This window comes from Neospora caninum, chromosome II, assembly GCF_000208865.1.
Source record: "Neospora caninum Liverpool complete genome, chromosome II".
In the NCBI taxonomy this organism is placed as follows: Eukaryota; Apicomplexa; class Conoidasida; order Eucoccidiorida; family Sarcocystidae; genus Neospora; species Neospora caninum.
This window is the reverse complement of record NC_018387.1, coordinates 764,641-782,819: the sequence shown is the minus strand read 5'-3', so window position 1 is coordinate 782,819 and position 18,179 is coordinate 764,641. Positions and strand designations below refer to the sequence as shown.

The following is an 18,179-nucleotide window of genomic DNA, read 5'->3' as shown; positions in this document are numbered from 1 at the left end:
GAACACATGGGCCGACGCCTACCGGACTAGGCCGATCCTTTTCCAGACGGCTACGCTGTCTGCGAAAACGTTGAGAGAGTGCAAACAACGTAGACATTCACACATCCACGCCCAGGAAACTATGTGCCCTTTGTGAATTGCTGGTTCCCTGTCGTTTCGTACTGATTCTCTTTCCTCTTAGACGCCATGTTCTGTAGTTAACCGGACCACGCCTGCAAGAGGAGTTCCCGTCAAAAATGCTACTCCATGTCGGACACACTCAACGTGATCCCTTCGTCACTCGTGCGCACTGGATTCCACAAACACAGTTACCCGCCTCCCACATTTGGAGACGTTCAGAAATGTTGACTCTTTCAAGAATTTCACCCCTCCACCCCGCGGATAGAACTCTCTTTGACCAACAATAAGATACGATAGTTTTTTTGAGGTGAAGCTGTGGTACCGACAGTACAGCATCCGAGCGAGTCGTCCCGCATTCAGCATGTGCTTTTTGCCCCGCGAAACTCTACAACTGTTGCTCTCAGAATGTGAATATGACAGTTCTACGATGCACAGGCATGCATTTTCACAAATTAAAAGTTTGGGGAAAATGCTCTCGCGACAGTTCAGATCTATTATCGAAATCAGTATGAATACTAATCTCTCGATGTCTGCCATCACTCGTTTGAGCATTGACTTCGGGTGATTATCCATCGACGCGACTGATTAACGAGGTCTTTAGTACGCGTATACAAATACGCCAATCCCCCCCTGCTGCGGGTCACATTGCGCCACTGGCCAGCCCCCCCCCCCCCCCCCTGATGAAACGAAGACGAATGAAAGGGGGAAGCAGCAGTGACTGCGCCACTGTCAGGTCCCACAACACGCAGCAGCCGTCCACAGCCTGCAACATGGTGTTGGGCGTTGCCCCGACATACCGTGCTCCCGTTCGCAAAAGACACTTATCTTCTGCCAGGAGCTCACGTCGCGGTGCCGTACGCACACACCAAAATCGTCTATTGACCGCCCCGCTGCGGTCGCCGAGGACTTCCTCGGCGAACCGTCAAATAAACAAGTCGCTACATTCTGGATACCGAGCATACCCGAAAAAGTAGACGCATTCCTTGCCTGCGTGGTGCAGTCGCCCTTTAGACGAAAAGAGAGTAATCGGTGATGACAAAGGCACCGATCAGCTGCTCGAACACTACACTGTCCTCCGCATCGACTTTGGACGCGTCAGGTTCGCCATCGGATGGCTCCCCATACAAAGATATGAGGATTTCTGCGTTGTGGCCTGAAGCAGATTAGCACAGGCAAGACTTGGAACTACACTGAACCACCTCTTAACTAAATATACAGACACCTCAAGAGAGTAAGCGGAAGTTCGCCTGCAGAAGCAGAGACATATAGTGCAGTGGTTTCGGCAGATTGTTTCCTCCACTGTTCTTCAGAATCATAGAGCGTAGACGCAGGAAGCCCCATCAGCTTCTTCTGCCACTCGTGCGCGACTGAAAGAAAACCTTACCCGGAACGCGAATGATAGCCATTTCCACAGGTACTCGTTTCGTGCCGTCCTGACGAAGTTGCTGAACGCCCTTCGCTACGATGACCACGCTGAAAAGAACAGACGGAGACATCTCGATAGGTTGGAATGACAGCTGCAGCGTCGCGGCTCTCTGACGCGGTGTGGAATATCTCGCTAGAGCGGCAATAAACGTTCTGGTTTCATTTCTGCCAGCGCGGCTGCTGGGGAGGTTTCCAGGAAAAGCGGAGAACAACTACCGTGGAGAATAGTGCATTCGACGAGGGGCAACTTACTGTCGTTCTGAGATGGGAATTCGAGGTTCGTCCTTCCAAATGAAGCTGCTAGATAACTGGGCATCTGTGGCGCCATTCTCCTTCGCCAGATCACAGAAAAAGAATCTGCAGACAGGAGACGAGAGACATTTTTGTCCGTTCAGATAGCCAAACTGGGGCACTGACCATGACTACAAGCTTTCAATCTCTTCACCGTTGCCCCTCCACACATGCAAATAAGCGGTTGCCGCTTATTATCGTGCCTGTACACCAAAGAAAACGAAGGGACCGACAGGAGTACCATCTTGTTGTAACTCAAGGCACCCGCGCTTAGCTTATCAGCCGGTGTCTGAGGTCGCAAAACGGACAGTTCAGAGGAAATTGAAAGTCACGCTCGACTGTAGGGAGTGAGCTACAAAAGGTTTGCCCAAAGGCAAACAATCCACCTTTCACACGAACATGAAATTATTCGTTCACTTCGGTGGGACGGCTTCGGAAACCGCACCTGGATGCGTCTCCGTCCGAAACATTTTCTTGGTATTCAACGATCTCGATGACAACGCTTCTCTCACTGCTCATATCCATGAAGACCTCTTGGTTGTCGGGAACTTGGCGGATGGTGCTGCAAAACATTCAGGATAAGGGACACGCCAAAAAACACAACCTGGTTTTGATGTATAGATATCTCGGCCCCTCTTACTTTGCCGTTAGACTCGGCGTCTGTCGGAGTGATCCCATCAACTGTTTTGACTACATTTCACACGTGCAAAAACATTAATACATTCAAGAGGAAAATCTGGTGCAAACTGTAGGTCTAATGCCTTTTCTTCTCCACGACTTCTGCCGCCCAGACAACAAAAGGTGTGTATCACGAGACTTGTGGAACACACAGACTGAACGCAGTTTGCAAGTCTTTGAATAATCGCAAAGGGATATGCCAGCACATGCTACATGATTCAGACATCTTAACGCAGTGGCTTCTAAGGCTCCACACATCGCTCGTGTAACACCACAACGCGCGTCATGCCGTGCGGACACATTTGAAATCCGACCACAACTACCTGCATTCCGGCACACACCGGGCGAGGCACCGCAAGGTTGCGGTTCTGCCACTGGCCTTTCCCTACCTCACATCCTTAAAAGTGTCTGGAAGCTGACAGGCCATAGCTCCTCCGAAGAGAGGTACGCGGACCATCCGCGGTCGTGCTTGGCAATCAGCCATGTTTCGGTATGTATCCTACAAACTCGGTTAAGGTTGACTGCGACAATGTCGCTTCCGAGCTCGAGCTGGGCGGACCTAGAAGTCGACTTTTCCGGCAGACTGAAAGGAGTTTGGGAAGGAAGACAACTTTTTCTCGGGTGACATGTGTCTGGTTCCTTTACGCTTCTTTCAAAAGAACAATCAACGGCATATGCTTCACTTCTGACGTGGAAAAGAGACGCATCCCGCACTCGGTTCGGACTGCCGCGACACGGCCCCAAACTCCCACATCGCCCGCGTCCTTCGCTGTGCTGCGTATAACGAAGCAATTTCCTCCCCCAGTCATGCGCTAAGAGCGGAGGGCGCAAGAACAGGATTGAACAGTCACCATGTACACATGAACATGTCGTTTCTTGTGCTCCGAGTAGATAAGAATCTAGGCAAAATCTGCAGACTGAGCCGGCCAGGTAACATTTCTAGTGTCTGTGTCTGGACTCAAACTTCACCGGCAGACAGAAAAACCGCAAGAAACAAACTTGACAGATGTCCTGGTCAACTTATCCGTGCGGAAGCGCTTTGCCAAAAGCATTAGCTGATTTTTCTGTTCGGGCCAGGAATGAAGAGGAACTCGACAAGGAAAAATTATGCTCCGCCGGTTTGAGGGAGGCCCCGCGGTTTGCTCAGTGACACTGGTTACCGTAGGGGATGAGCGGGTCTGTAGCAAAGGCATTTGCCTCTCTCAATTCACTTCACGAAAATAAAACTACCCGAAGTAACAGGCAAGGGAGAAAAACGCGCGTGAGTGTTATGTGTGACCGAGACAAACCACTGCCGGGAGACGTTTGGGAGACGCAGACGGATCGACGTCCGAACCGCGAATATCGCGCTGCCGTTCCGCATGCACGGCTTGTCAGCACACCGTCTCTCCAAAGCGCAAGAAGGAGAGGCGTGAAAACGATATTTTTCCGTTTTGATTTGAGTTTACTGGAGCTCCAGGAGAGTTCGGTCACCCACTTCGATTCAGAAATGTCTGCAGTCGAGATATATAGTATAACGGTTCTATGTAGACGACAAGGAGACGTACTGTGTCAACGTGCATGCACGTGTTTGACCTGGAAAGCAACTACCACGCTCAGAGACGAACCGGCAACACTGAAGGTAGAGGCGACGGCCCTTTCTCGCTAGTTTCCCCGCAAGATCTTCATGAGCGTAGCTCCTGCGTGGCCTGATACAGGGTTGAGGGAGGCGACTTCTTGCCAAAAGAATCTTGAATGTCTTTGTTTACCGGGTCCAAGTTCACCCACTGAGTACACACACAAAGGAACCTATTATGGGCCTTCCGATTATGATGAATACAACTGTTGTTTGCTGTGTCGGCTTCCCGAAACTCTACGTGTCGAACTGAGCATTAGATTTTCTCCCGATGTAAGTCCTTTACACCAGGATAACCATAACGCTATTGGCACACTGACATCGCGGTGCAAGGCTCGTGATGCGACCACCTTTCCTTGACATCAGGCTCTCAGCGAACATGTCAGTTTTATTCCGTTTAGTTGAACGCTGTAGCAGTGGAGCCGCGAAATTCAGGGAAAGCGAAAGCAGGGATGGCTGGGCTCCGGCATTGCTGTCAGCGTCAGGCATCCGAAGATTGCCAAGAAGCCGGTACAACGTCAAGCCCTGAACGACTCCTGACTGTCGAGGCATACCTTGAGTTGTCGCGAGAAAAAGTTTCCTCTCGCCAATGACCAGTGTTCTATGGGGGCAGAGTGTCCTGGTATCTCTTTTTAGCAACTTTAGAAAACAATCTCATCTTTCTGCGGTCTGCCTTTTCGGGACAAAGCTTTTCCCCTTCTGCCAACAAGTGCCCTGCTGAAGTGCGCGAGACCTTGGAGTGAAGTCAAATCTGACGACTGAGCACTCTTTTATGCTGTCTCTGTTCTTCCCGGACAGCCACTCGTGGGGCACAGTTTGCCTTCCTGTAAAGCAAGTTGACACAGTGCTCTGTACCCCCGATGCGTCCTAAAATAGACGGTGAACGGACATACCACTACCGCAGAAGCCCGCGCATTCATTCACCAAGTATATGACTGGTACTTATCGGACGCTTCCATGGGAGAAGCGCACTCCGCTTGCAACGGCGTGTCGGCAGGAGAATCAAGCCACCCCTGGCCTGATTATCCACCTGGACGCAGGGGATTAGCCCGATAGTGGAGAGAGCGGCCCGAGAAACACGACACTCCGTGTGTAAATAGAAAGATCCCCACTATCCGCTTTCACTTGAAAATCCGACCAATTTAGACAAGTTCCCGAGCAGCGAATAAACACAACCAAACTGCAGTTCTCAGCAGAGACACCACCGCTCCACCACTGGTGACACCAACTCAGCAGGTCCAGGCAAAGCAGTACAAAGACTCAGGCTCCAGTAAAAAGCCAGCAGCCACACCGGTTCTGACAGGTGCTCGGAGAAAAGATTTGCCATGGGCGTCTTGACATTTCCCGCAGATAAATTGCATGAAACAAGTGTCAAACGTGTTCTATCACAAACGCAGCAGCTCTTGAATCAAAATTTGGGTGGCCTCCCGAAGAACAGCCACAGAGTTCTTCAGACATGAACGAAAACGGGCAACATGATACGACAGACACTAGGCGTTCGATCATCGTCTCTTCATAACAATGCACCAAAATGTGTTCCCTGCATGGACGGCACGCCAGTTCGGCCCTCCTAACGAACGGGGCCTTTGTTAGCGATCATCTGGGAGCGACAGCGAAAGAAAGCCTTTTTTCGGCCTTCCCACCCGTTCCCGACTTTTCAGCGACTAGACTGTAGCCGGACGAGGCTCACTGCGTCGATGCCAACCCTAAACAAGCAGACACCCTCTTTATTCTGAGCGAGGACTTGAAGAAACCCATTCCGACAGCATGAGTTTTCAAAACAAGCGGGCAGTCCAGCATTGATACACACACGCGAGAGTCTCTTCGCTTTCGGGCACCTGATGCGCACGTGAACGTGTGGCCGTGAGCGACTGTGAAACATCGCAGTCACTCTGGGGCACTCCAAACGCCACACGTCTAGGCGGGCATGGTGGCGGCTCGACTGTTTACCTTCAGACATCGTTGCCAGGGTAGCTGTATCAATTCAGAAGAAGAGAGATACCTAACCAGAGAGTTTACCGTAGTTCATATACGCCTAATGCCCCCGTCCTGTGAAAGCTTCACGGTTCCTTGACAAGTCTGCACACAAGCTACAGAATTGCTGTGACCGACTGAGCCACGACCTCCTTCTATGTCTCATGGACATTCTCAGTGCCCAGCTACAGATACACTCGGATGCTATCGATCCGCCTCAGGCGCAGCTGCCCATTCAGCCGTCCAGATCTTCCGGCATCCGTCGCTTTCGCCGGCTGAGGGCAGTGCGGATTTCCAAAGCATCGAATCCGATTTCCATCAGCCTGTAGGCGGCCCGCGTCTTTGGAGTCATCCGGGATGTCGCCAAATCGCATATCGCTCGCTTGTCTTCTTGACTGCCCGCGCCGCGCCGTTTCAACGGCGGCGAAGGAGTGTGCTCCTGTTTCTCTTTCCTCAAGCAGCTGTTTGGTGACGTTTCACATTTTCGCCGGGAGTTCGACACTGCCTTGTGCGGCGACGAGCGTCGGCCGCGACTGCGAGGAGGCGTGGAATCAACGGACGGCATTTCGGAAGGTTGGGACTCACCCCAGAACGGAGCGCTGCGTGCCGGGGAGACTCGCTGCCGATCTGGACACCTCCGTGGCACACTTTGATCTGTGAAAACATCGACGGATGCGCCGGGAGCTGCAACCCTAGACCGACAGAGGGAGACTTTTTGCGCGGAGTCCTGAACACCCGAAACGGGTGAACCAGAGTCTCTCTTCTGTGGAGACGCTGGAACGCCCGGCGACCTTTTCCGTAGAGACACCGAAGCGAGTGCGGAATGCCTTCTCGAAGACACAGGGGAAGCGATGGGGGAGAACGACGGAGCGCGAGACACAGGCGAACAGAGCAGGTGAGCAAGAGACTCTGCTACCGCAGCTGCATCTCCGCTGGCCTTGGTCAAAAGATTCGGAGGAAGCTCGGAGTCCTGCAGGAGACTGTAGGGGAAGATCGACTGACGAAGAGAAAGAGATAATCAGGAAACAACACAGACAGGAGCATCTGCCGTGGAGGCACAGCCTTGAGAAGCGGGCATGAACAGCGCCACAGAACTTTTTTCCGGGAAACAAAGACAGCCAAGATCTGACCCAGTGGCTGCAAAGTGCGACGCAGACAGGAACAGCCTAACTCCCGAGGAAAGCGAAACGAGCGGCGCTGCTTTCTACTCCGCTCCTTGACGGCTCCCATCTCTTTGTCTGTGCCCGCGCAAACAACGCAGCACCACTCACATAATTCTCTCGCCTCGACATTTCAAGTCTTTGTTCGAGTTCTCGACGACATCTCGCTGTCTCTTCGGGGTCGTCAGCTTTCGCCAAGATCTCCAGGAGCCCATCTCTCTCCAGCTCCTCTTTCCGTCGCTCTTGCTCATCGAATCCACGCGCGGTTGGCCTTCGAGTCCGCGTCAAAACGCCCCCACCCGTCAGCTGCTGCTGGCGTTGTTCGAGCCAAGCCGCCTGGCCCTCTCCAGGCAAGAACGACAGACGGAGCATGTCCAACACGGTCAGCGGCTGCAGCCTGGTCGGCGCGAAAACAGCCGAAAGCAGATGGAGACACACAGAACACCCGCGGTCTGACGCTGAACCGAGGGCCCAACACGGAAGAAAAGACCCGTTGGAAACTGTCGGAAGTTGAGAACATCATGCACACTGTCTGCTCAAGGATCACGACAGCCAAGGGGGGCTCTGCCACCTGACGCGAGGAGAGGAGGGGGGGGGGGGGAACTGTGAAGGGCCAAAAAAAAGAAGGAAACGGGGGATGCAGTGAAGACACCGGTGTGAAGAAGTACGAGCACAGACACCAGAAAGCGAGTATGGCTGAACGAGGAAGCGTCACAAAGGACCTACGGGGCCTTGAAGGGTCGCGTGCCGCGCTTACCACTTCGACAGGCGTACGAAGGAAGCCTTGAAAGTGTTCACAGCTCGACGCAGAAACTCGGCCTCGCGGGTCTCCTCGGTCTCGAGGTTGGCTTCTTCTGTGTCAACTGGCGGCATTCCTCCAATCTCCGTCGCGCTCGGATCTGAACCCGCGTCCAGATCTTCCTGCTCTGTCGCCCAGACAGGGCCCCCCACGCGGAGACACGGCGGTAGCTTGTCTTCTGCGCAGCACTGGATAGCAGCTTGGAGCTGAAGCGTTTGGAGTTGCAGGTGTTTGCTAGCTCCACTGACACTGCTCGCCCTTCTTCTGCTGGTACTTCTTCCCCGGCTTTTCGTCTCGCTCGAGGGAGAGAGAGGAGACAGAGACCGCAGCGACGACCCGCAGTCCGGTTCCGCTTTGAGCGGAGACGCACTCCGAGGAGGCGTTTGATCGCGATTTTCCATCTCACTCCAAATGGCTTCTTGTTGAACACAGAGAGCTCGAAAGGTCGCCGCAATTGTCATCTGCAACACCTTCGCCGCCAAATCCTGCGCCTCTTGCACATTGGCAGGAGCCGCAGACGGCTGAGCGTCCCTGCGCGTCTGTGACAGCGCCGCACCGCCCCTCGAGGTCTTCGACGAGAAGTCCTCATTGGAGAGAAGAAAGCGACAGAGCCACCGCCGGTGATACGCTTTGCACTCACGCCAGTTGTCTTTGACGTAAATGTAAGTTGTTCGGCCTTCAGAAGAGACCCACATGCTGCTGCTCACTTGTCCAACGAGAGACGCGCCTTTTAAGTCGAACTTTGAAATCAAATCTGCACGACGGAGAGAAGAAAAACGCGTGACACCCGGTTCCACCACGTCTCTCGAGTCTGCGCAGCCTTCACAGTCACGAATCGTGAGTTGCCAGACTCGTCGAAGTGCAAAACGCCTGACTGGTCCTTGAGCTCATACCCCTCACTCGTCACGATACCTTTCGAGCCGACGGGGAAGCGACCCAGGCACTTTTCACGAGGCACGCGAACCGAGATGGTCCCCTGCGATACTCACCGCTTCGGAACGACGCGTACAAATACCACGTCTTGGTTCTCATGAACATCTGCACGATCCTGAACGCACGCGGAAAGGAAAGCGCGACTCGAGAGAGCACGCGAATCGACGTCGGCCGCGTCAGGAAGACCGGATTTCGGCGCCGACAGGCTCACCGGGTGTCTCAACTTCTCAGTCCCTCCGTTCCTGCCGATACCCCAAACAGTTCCCTGAACAGTGGAGCGCGAGGGTGATCAGCATAAAGACAAATGTACCCAGGAAGTTAATAGACCTAAGGATGCCACTGACACCTAAGACAGCAAGACCTCCAATTATCCAATCAGTAGCCTCTGGATTTAACACCATCAGACTAGCACTTAACGGAGGGTACATTGTCCACGGGCCAGTCTCTCTGACAGGCTCGACCCACGCGAAGCCGTTGCTAGCTCCTTCCGCGCGGACGTACCAGTTGATGAGTGGCCCCTCCATCGCGGCGTCGAAAGAGTAGACATGCGTCACACCTTCCAAGTGGTAGAAGGCAGACAGGTCTTCCTGCGTGAAACACAGACGCCGCTGAGGCACTCTTCCGCCTGGACGTCCCCCGCCACACAGCGCCCCCGATGGATGGCGAGCCTGCGGGCTCTGCAGAGTCGCCTCGGCGGCGGCGCCCGCCGTGTAGGCACTCTTGCCACTGCTGGCATCGGTGCCACATCTTTGTGGAGCGGAAAGGACAGAAGGCAGACACGGAGGAGGGGGAATGAGCTCTGCCTGGGTCATTTCTCTCCGAAGAACCGTCCAGTGCGTCTCCAGGGACAGCGAATAGGCTTGAGGACACTTCTCGATGCCTGCACAAACAGACAGCAAGGCGACAACCCCTTGAACAACTGTGGCACAGGCATCGCCGCAACGACGCAAGCACTCTCCAGCGTGTGACGAAGAGAAGCACACCAAACGGGTATCTCGCGCTGAGTTCTGTTCTCCCCCGCGGGCGGACGCGAATCACGTTGAGCCAGCACCTGCCGCGCCAAAAGCCCAACTCCAGTCTCGAACGGTTCGCAATGCGATATGCCATCCATAGAAAGCAAGTGTTGGAAAAGACAAAGATTATCACACGGTCAGGAGTGTTTTTCCGTTTTCAGGACCAAAGGAGATAAGTCGTCGCAACCCACAAGAACCCCGCTCCACAGAGCCGACAAAGACAGTCGCTGCGACAAAGCAGGACAGAGGCGAAACTCGACCTACCAAGGCAAGCTAGCCAAGGCTGTTGGTAGAGGGCAATGCATGAGGGCGCGCCTCGGCCACTTCCCAGGTCGAGAAAAACGCTGAATTCGTCGCCTCCGTAGTGCCTCATGTACTGAACAACCTGCGGAAGAACCCACGAAAACGCTTTTCTGCGAAGTGTCAGGCCAGCGCGCGCTCGGCCACGGCGCGTTCTTGGGAGACCAGCGACAAGCTTCACAAAAACGCGACGGACACTCGACCGAGTACACCTGTGAGAGGCGTCTGCTCCGCCGAACAGGAAACGGCGGCGTGACGGGTGACTTCTAGCCGTTTTCCCAGGGAACCCCACCAGCACAGGGTTGCCCCCACCCTTTCTCCTTCTGTGTTCTGTGACAGAGACGAGTTGGGGATCGATGACCTCTAAGCGTGACGGGGCGCCGTTCCCTGTGTCGAGTAAGCAAACAAAGGCGGCGGCGTCTCCCAGACACGGAAGCAGTTACTCTTGGAGCATACCTGGCGAACAGAGCTCTCAACCATCTCTCCGTACATGCCTGCAGTTGAAGTGGCGACTTGCGCTGCACATCCTCTGTAGAGGAATGCGGTCGCGCGTTCTCTGTTTTCACCCCCCAAGTCGTAAAGTCTTCCCGCAGCTTCGGCCACTGGCCCCATCTCTGCCGCCACCCGTTCACGCACCGCCGCGGCCTCAGCTGTCACGATAGAGTTCACCTCGCTGGGATCCTCGTTTTTCGAATGCAGAGAGGAGAGAGCGCTGCCTTCCGCACACCCTTTTCGAGGCGTCGCACCCCTCGAGGAGCCGCGGACCTTCGCGCGGCTCCCCGTCCTGCGAGGTTGCCGCAAGCCCGACAGAGGAGACTGGACGGAGAGGCGGCAGCTTTCGCGACTGGGGCATCCCCCACGCGAATCTGCCAAACTGTCTTGGCCCTTGAAAGCCATGCCTGAGGTGACGCCTGCAGCCTGTCCCTCCGGGGAAGGTCCGAGGGCCCCTTTTTGCGGCACCGCCGAGTCTGGCGTCTCCGCGTCCGTCTGAGCCGAAGATGGCGCCTTAGTGGAAGGCGAGAACGAGGGCGCATCTGAGGCGCTGCAGGCGGTCGCCGCAGTGGCAGGCCGTAGGCGCCGAGCACAGAAAGGCATGCTGGGCTACAGCTTCTCGACGCACGGGCCGGCGGCTCCGCTCAGATGCGAACGGCGAGATCGGCCCGAGAGCCAGCAAGGGGGGGCGACGCGCAGAAGAAACTGCGGAAGACCTCCGCAGAGCGTGACGCAAGAGAAAAGGACACAGCCATCAACAACTCATACCTCTGGCGGCACAACCGCGGCCGCAGGGAGTTGCCGAGGACACGGACCCTCCACGGTAGCTGAAAACCGGAGCACAAGGCAAGAGGCCGGCCGGAAGATTCTAAGGAGGCGCATAGGGTCGCTGAAGCTCAACAAAAAGGTCGAGATTCAGGCGAAAAACAGAGGAATGGACGCCAGCAAAGGACCAGCAGCTAGGCGAGGCGCAGAAAAGGCTGCTCGGGAGGAGGCAGCTGGTCGGCCAGACGTCTCGGCGAAAGGAAACGTTATGGAGAGAGGTCTTTGTAGTGAAGGGATGAGAAACGACACATGCTTCTTTCCTCCGATGCTGCCAGCGAAAATGAAGATTTAGTTAGGCGAGGCAAAAACGCAACGCTTGGCTTGGGAGCGCGCCAACGCGAAGGAAGGCGCACGACGGCGAGAGAGGGGATAGGCACGTTCTGCTCCGCAATCCTGTGTGCGGAGCCTTCTAAGACAAGGAAAAACAACCCCCGAACGAGCGGCGGCTCGATGGACCGGGAGTAAGCTTCGCCAACGAGCGGAAAAATCTGTTTGGGACTTCAGAACGAGTGCCGAGACAGCCCTTGAAATGTGGACAGAAACCGATCAAAAACAGCCGTATACGGCTCGGTACGTTGCCGCTGTCGCCAGAGCTGCAGATGCATGCACACCAGACAGAGCCCCCCCGAATTTCTTGTGTACATCTTGCTGAGGTGGTGTTCTGAGATGGCCAACCATGGAACTTGCACGGGCACGCGTGAAGTCGACTTCAAGTGAAAAAAGTGGGCGAATGTCCACGCACCCATCCTCTCAGGCCACAGACACCTGGTTTTCGTGTAGAAAACACACGTACTGGCGAGATGGACTGGGCGCTAGGAGGGTGAGGTTGCGCAAAGAATCGTTCGTTCCCTGGGAGAAACGTACTGAGAGCTCCGCAAACAGCAAACTCACGTCACCTCTCTCCGTACTCGTCTGTCCCTGCCTGGCCTTCGCGCCAGTCTAAGCCGTCCTCTATGTGGCGCATCGATCGTCATCAAGGAAATTCTACCACCGGCGGCAAAGCCGTTGCCCGCTTGCCATCGCTCCGATTTAGTCTTCTTGCTCCAGAAGGCTTCACTTCGTGGCGACGACTCCGAAGAAGGGACGTTAGATTGTGGAACGACATGAACGACGGTCCCGTCTGTTGCTTAGAAGAGTTCTGTCCGGGTGTTCAGACCCGGTGCGCGCGTCTTCCACGTGTTCGCCACATTTCGGGTGCACACAACAGGTCGAAAGAAGCCACGGTATCGAGACGGTTGAAGACACGCATGTGAACAGCAGCTCTATGTGTAAGAGCCTTCTCGCGGCTGCTACACCTTCACACCGGGAACACTTCCGGACCTGGAAAAGAAAAGAAGTGCTTCCCTACGTTGTAGGGGCGAACGCGGCTGTGATTGTGTCACGTGTGCTCTATCCCTACAGACGGGTTCAACGCAACAAGAAATGAAAGTGCACTGAAGCACATTGCATTAGCGGTGGTTGCCCGACTGCGGACTGCCTGCGGTAATTCCTGACGCAGAATAATACGCTAAAAAGTACACAATGTCAACCGGCGCGTTCGGCACGTCGGAGTCGAGCCCGCTTCGGAGGCAGACTTGTTCCTGGCCGCGGGAACAAAGTGTAAGTTCAGCCTTCCGACTTTTAGATCGGGGACGCTAACACATCGAAACAAATCCACGCTATAGCTCGGACCTCTTTCAGTCTCACAGAAGCCTCGTGTCACGCGCTGGATTCAACCTATGTTGGTACCTGGCTTAGGTCTCAGCACATTCTGCGGTGCACGCGTGGTAGAAGGCATATGGAGAGGCCTGTGCCGATGAAAGCTTTTCAAGAGCGAACGCATTCGGGGGTTTTAAGGCATCTTTGCACTAGCCCCCCACTGGGTTCGAAATAGGCGTCCCGACACGACACAAGGATGTTTTCCGATAGTTTTGTTTAAGCCTGTTACATGAATATTTTCAGTATGTTTTTTCGACTCCGGAACCGCTGCGGTGGCCAAAATTAGAGGAACCTGGCTCAGACCCGACAGTCTCCAACGTTCGCCAATCGAACGGGAACTTGCGGGATTTTAGACGGCACGAAAAGTTCTTCGCCCGTGTCAATAGGCAGCAAAATTTGTGTTTCCGAGCTAACGGATGTATGCGACCAGGGATGACTCCGTGTGCATTCCCCAGTCTGCCGCCCCCACATGATCGGTCGCACAGACTCCAGTTGAATGCGAGAGATCCCCGCCGACTGAGGGCTTCTCGACACGTGGCCATCCACGCACGTTTTTGGAATGAAGCAAACGGGAAATCGAAGCTGCTCCGTGCTTCGCTCCGAAGCAGATACAGCGTCTGCCCACACTCCCTTGCCGATTTAACGCCGCGCGCCTTTGCGACTCCTACTGCGCTCTCCACTCTACGTGTTGGCTCTTTTGAGCCGTGCGCCGCACAGCTTGTCGCGCACTCCTTCAGTTCGTCTCTTCCTCGTCCGAGAGGGCTGCAACTCCTGGCAGCAACTTGCCCTCGAGGAGTTCGAGCGACGCTCCGCCCCCGGTGGAAACATGCGAGAATTCGCGGGAAAGACCGAGCCGCTCAATCGCCGCCACAGAGTCGCCTCCGCCGACGACCGTCGTAGCCCCCCGTCTGGTGATCTCAGCGAGAGCTTTTGCAACGTCCTGCGTGCCAGCGGCGAACGGCTCGTACTCGCTCATGCCCATTGGACCGTTCCTGTGAAAGCCACATTGGAAGAAGGGGAGTTAGAGCCTTTCCATTTAGAGTGGGGATGCACCACTCCCCCTCGCAGTTGCAGGTGTCTTGTCGCGTCTGGGTCTGTGTCTGGGGGGTGCGCTGGCGAGCTCGACCCGCGTTGGCACCGGAAACGAGCCGTCGTTTTCCCGTTCACACTTCTGCAGTCTGCAGGCGCAGTGGAAGGCCATGATTTCCTCTCCTCCCCCTCCGCTGTTTTTTCGTTTCTGCCTGCTAGATAATGCAATGCCTGTGTGAATCGATAGGGGCTTTCAAGCTCAGCCCGTTCGCCAAGGAACAGCGGGAAACGTTGCACTTCCCCGACTCTTACCAGAGGACCGTTTTACAGTCTTGGAGTGACTGGACGATTCTTGCCGTGGTCTGCGGCCCATTATCGAGGCCCAACCAGCCGTCGGGGATTTCCGTCACAGGCACGACAGCTGTCTGCGCGTCTGGTGCGCAGCGATCTGCCACGACAACGTCGTCAGGAATAATCAGTTCCACGCCCTTCTCCTTGGCCAGCGCCTCCATTTGCTGAGAAAGACGCGCGCCGTTCAGTGAAGGAACGCAAAAATCAGGTCAGTAGCCAGCTGGACGCGCCCACAAAAGTCCTGGCCGCCGAAATCCCACCGGGAAAACCTTGAGAAGTTCGGATGCTCTGACGGGCACGATCAGACCCCACCACCGCTGACGCACGTCTTGCAAAGCGACTTGAGGTGTTGAGAACCCGGCGTGGGCTAAGCGTCTGTCAAAGGCTGAACAGCGAGAAACGCTCTTGCTGACCTGGAAAGTGCAAACACGTCGCGTGGGTTGGAGAAGTGCAGACAGTCAAATGACCTACCAGAGCAGCCTCCAGCTGGTCATCTTCCACAAGGGACGCTCCGACTTTGATGCCTCGAGCCTTCAGGAAAGTGAATGCCATGGCACCCCCGATGACAAGCTTGTCGACTTGTTGAATCAAAGCGCGCAGAACGCCGAGCTTGGAGGAGACCTTCGCTCCGCCGACCAGCGCTGCGAATGGCCGAACGGGATTGGCCACTACCGTCTGGGCACAGAGAAAGAAACCATGTGGACGCACTGTGGCAACTGAGGAGGCAAACCCAGGTGGAGAGCCCGCTGACAATGCTTGCACAAGTTGCTGGGTGTTTCGCCTGGCGCAGCGAGTGCAGAGAGACCCTGTATGCAGGCGCCTGAAGTGGTTCATGCACCTTTTCCGTGAAAATCACGCGGATCGGTCGCTGTAAGCAGACTTTTTTACGGAGCGAAGTGCTCTGTCTACAAACTGCGAATCGCGCGGGCAGCATTGGTTCGTAGTTCATCCTTTTCCCACTTTTAAAGGCGGCTCTGTAGGACTCTGTATCCGGAGATCCGCTGCGGAGCACCAGGACTCCAACTCTGGAAACCCCTCGCTTCTGGTAGGGGGACTTACAGAAAGGTACTCGAGTTCCTGATGCAGAAGGAAGCCGGCGACAGAAGGTCGAAGGAACTTCGTAACGCCGGCAGTGGAAGCGTGGGCTCGATGAGCTGTGCCGAATGCGTCGTTCACGTACATGTCCGAAAGCTTCGCAAACGCCCGAGACAGTTCTTCATCGTTCTTCGTCTCACCCTTTTCGAACCGCACTGCATGACAAGGCAAAGGCGTCCCAAAGTGCTAGACGACAGGATCGAGTCTGGAGATCTCTGAAGAGAAGCGCAGCGCGAACATTGGGCGCGAGGAAAAAGAATCGACAGCGCGTGGCAAGAGGACCAGGACAGAACTCTGGTAGCGCCTCGCTAAAAAGTTGTGCAGATGCCGCGTGAGGCCGCCTCTCCCCGACTTGAGCGTTTCCCTTTCTACGCTTCCTCGTGGCGTAGAGAGGAGGGAAAGTATTGTGTATGAACTGTCATCATTGCTACAAACTCAGAAGCCTTGGACACGGACAGCTGATCTCACCATTCTCGAGGAGCAAGATGTCGCCTTTTTCCAGCTTTTCTGCCATAGCCTCGACCTCGGGCCCGACGACAGCTGGAGCCATGAACACTCGGGCATTCCCGAGGAGGCTCTGCAAACGCTCGGCGACCGGTTTCAAGGAAAGCCTCTGTCTGTCTTGCTCTGTTTTCGGCCGGCCGAGGTGGGAACACACGATCGTCTTTGCGCCGCTGTCCACCAAATACCGCAGGGTGGGTAAAGATGCCCTGATGCGAGCATCATTTGCAATGGAAACCACTTCTTCCGCACCTTCCTGCTTAACCTCCAGAGGAACGTTCAAGTCGGCTCGTACCAGCACACGCTTGCCTCGCAACTCGCTGGGACTCAAGCTGTCTAGGCGCTTCTTCCTCAGCCCCCCTTGTGAGGCTGCGGGCGTCGCCCGCAGGCGGCTCTGAGGCGAGCTCTGGCTCCTGGGCTTGAAGGCACTTGCGGAGTTCTGCAATCGACGGGTGAGGTCGGGAGTGGAGAGGTTGTCTCTCGCTCCCGCTGTGGAGACGAGGAAAGCTGCGGAAGACGCAAAGTCGTTTTCCGGTCCCCGCAGGTTGCTGCGCCTGGATCCCAGTTGTGAGAAAAGACGACTCGGTGACGACGCGCGATTCTGCACGAGGAGAGACGAAGCAATGGGTGACGGGCCAACTGTCGCCAGAGAGTCGAGAACAAGTCCGCGCGAGGGCGGCGACGAAAACGATACCGCTGCAACAAGGCCGTAGCAGAGCCCAACACACAGACAGAAACGAAAGGCTGAAACACGATAGACCGGTACAGGTATACCTACACGGGTGGATTCGCCAGGATGCTTTCTGGTGACAGTTTTTCCCAACGTTCCTAGACTTTTCGCCTGCTCACAATTTCACACACCGGTTTTCCGCACTCCCCTAACCTAAGCGGTGTCCACAGAGCGGGCCGGAAGAACAGCATCGCTGTGCAGTGCGCGCTCCTGAGAGTATGTCTCACCGGGGCCGTCCTGAGGTCGAGGCTTCTTCTGCCAAGCAGCGGCAAAAAGGAGGTGAAGCCGCGCGGTTCTGGAACTTACCAGGTGATACGGAAAACCACGAACAGCAGGCGAGCACTTCGAGGAGTGCAGCCGACGCCCTCAAGAAGAACGGTCTAGAGCCCATGGTGCTTAAATACTGCGCCCGTCGGGGTTCCGCAAAAGAAACCCACGTCTCGAGGAGAGTGACGGATCTGCTATGTGCCTTTAAGAGGCAGGCCTAAAAGAGACTGGCAGCGAAGACCTTAGCGTGAGAAAGAGGAAACCCGGGGGGAAGAAGGAAACGGACGGTTGAGACTGGCTCGACTTTGAAAGCTGCTTCGACGCACATGTCTCCGGGAGGACAGTTCTAGGCTCTCGTCGACGTAGTTTGTGGCCCCCAGGAGAGTTACAGGTATCAAACTCGATTTCGTGTCGAGACGGAAAGATTCTGAGGCACTGGTCAGCAGACTGGAGACGGAATACGAAAGACTTTTGTCGCGCGTTGGGGGGCGGGGAGACCCGGAGGGAGACACACGGCGGCAGCTAAAACTGCAGCGTGTGCAACTTCAGCGGAAGGAAGAAAACCTTGGGAGAACGAAAGGAGACATTTTAAAAAAGAAGGCTCAAACGGAAAAGGTGCTTCGCATCGGCCCACAAAAGAGGAAAACTTTCGGTGAAAAAAACACTGTCTCCGAAGACAGACCTCGTCCAGGAGAGACAGAGGGGGGTGACACACGGTCAAGAGCGCCGCCGCAGAGAGGAAACCAGTCTCGCATTCGCGCGTTGCCGCCTGTTGATCCCGTAATCTCACAGATACACATGCGACTTTGACCTGTCCAGTTTTCGCCCTTTTCTCAATCCTCGATGGCCCAAGCAACCCCGCGTTTCTCAATTCCGAGTCAGA

At 55.3% G+C, this 18,179-nt stretch overlaps 3 protein-coding genes across 3 annotated transcripts; all 3 read right to left on the bottom strand.

The window, feature by feature from the left end:
• Window positions 1-1,127: 1,127 nt before the first annotated feature.
• On the bottom strand, window positions 1,128-2,971 carry NCLIV_005440 (putative mog1 protein; the record flags this gene model as incomplete). Its single annotated transcript, XM_003880054.1, has 5 exons — window positions 1,128-1,273; window positions 1,505-1,593; window positions 1,798-1,902; window positions 2,282-2,398; window positions 2,904-2,971. 5 exons carry the CDS (start codon window positions 2,969-2,971, stop codon window positions 1,128-1,130), a joined length of 525 nt encoding a protein of 174 aa, XP_003880103.1.
• Window positions 2,972-6,579: 3,608 nt separating this feature from the next.
• On the bottom strand, window positions 6,580-11,403 carry NCLIV_005430 (conserved hypothetical protein; the record flags this gene model as incomplete). The annotated part of the gene is made up of 8 exons (XM_003880053.1): window positions 6,580-6,636; window positions 6,689-6,757; window positions 7,375-7,660; window positions 8,021-8,816; window positions 9,052-9,110; window positions 9,497-9,875; window positions 10,273-10,393; window positions 10,765-11,403. 8 exons carry the CDS (start codon window positions 11,401-11,403, stop codon window positions 6,580-6,582), a joined length of 2,406 nt encoding a protein of 801 aa, XP_003880102.1.
• Window positions 11,404-14,056: 2,653 nt separating this feature from the next.
• On the bottom strand, window positions 14,057-17,420 carry NCLIV_005420 (phosphoglycerate kinase, related; the record flags this gene model as incomplete). The annotated part of the gene is made up of 6 exons (XM_003880052.1): window positions 14,057-14,315; window positions 14,665-14,867; window positions 15,175-15,378; window positions 15,763-15,953; window positions 16,267-16,995; window positions 17,336-17,420. The coding sequence occupies 6 exons, from the start codon at window positions 17,418-17,420 to the stop codon at window positions 14,057-14,059; spliced, it is 1,671 nt and encodes a 556-aa protein (XP_003880101.1).
• Between the last annotated feature and the right edge of the window lie 759 nt (window positions 17,421-18,179).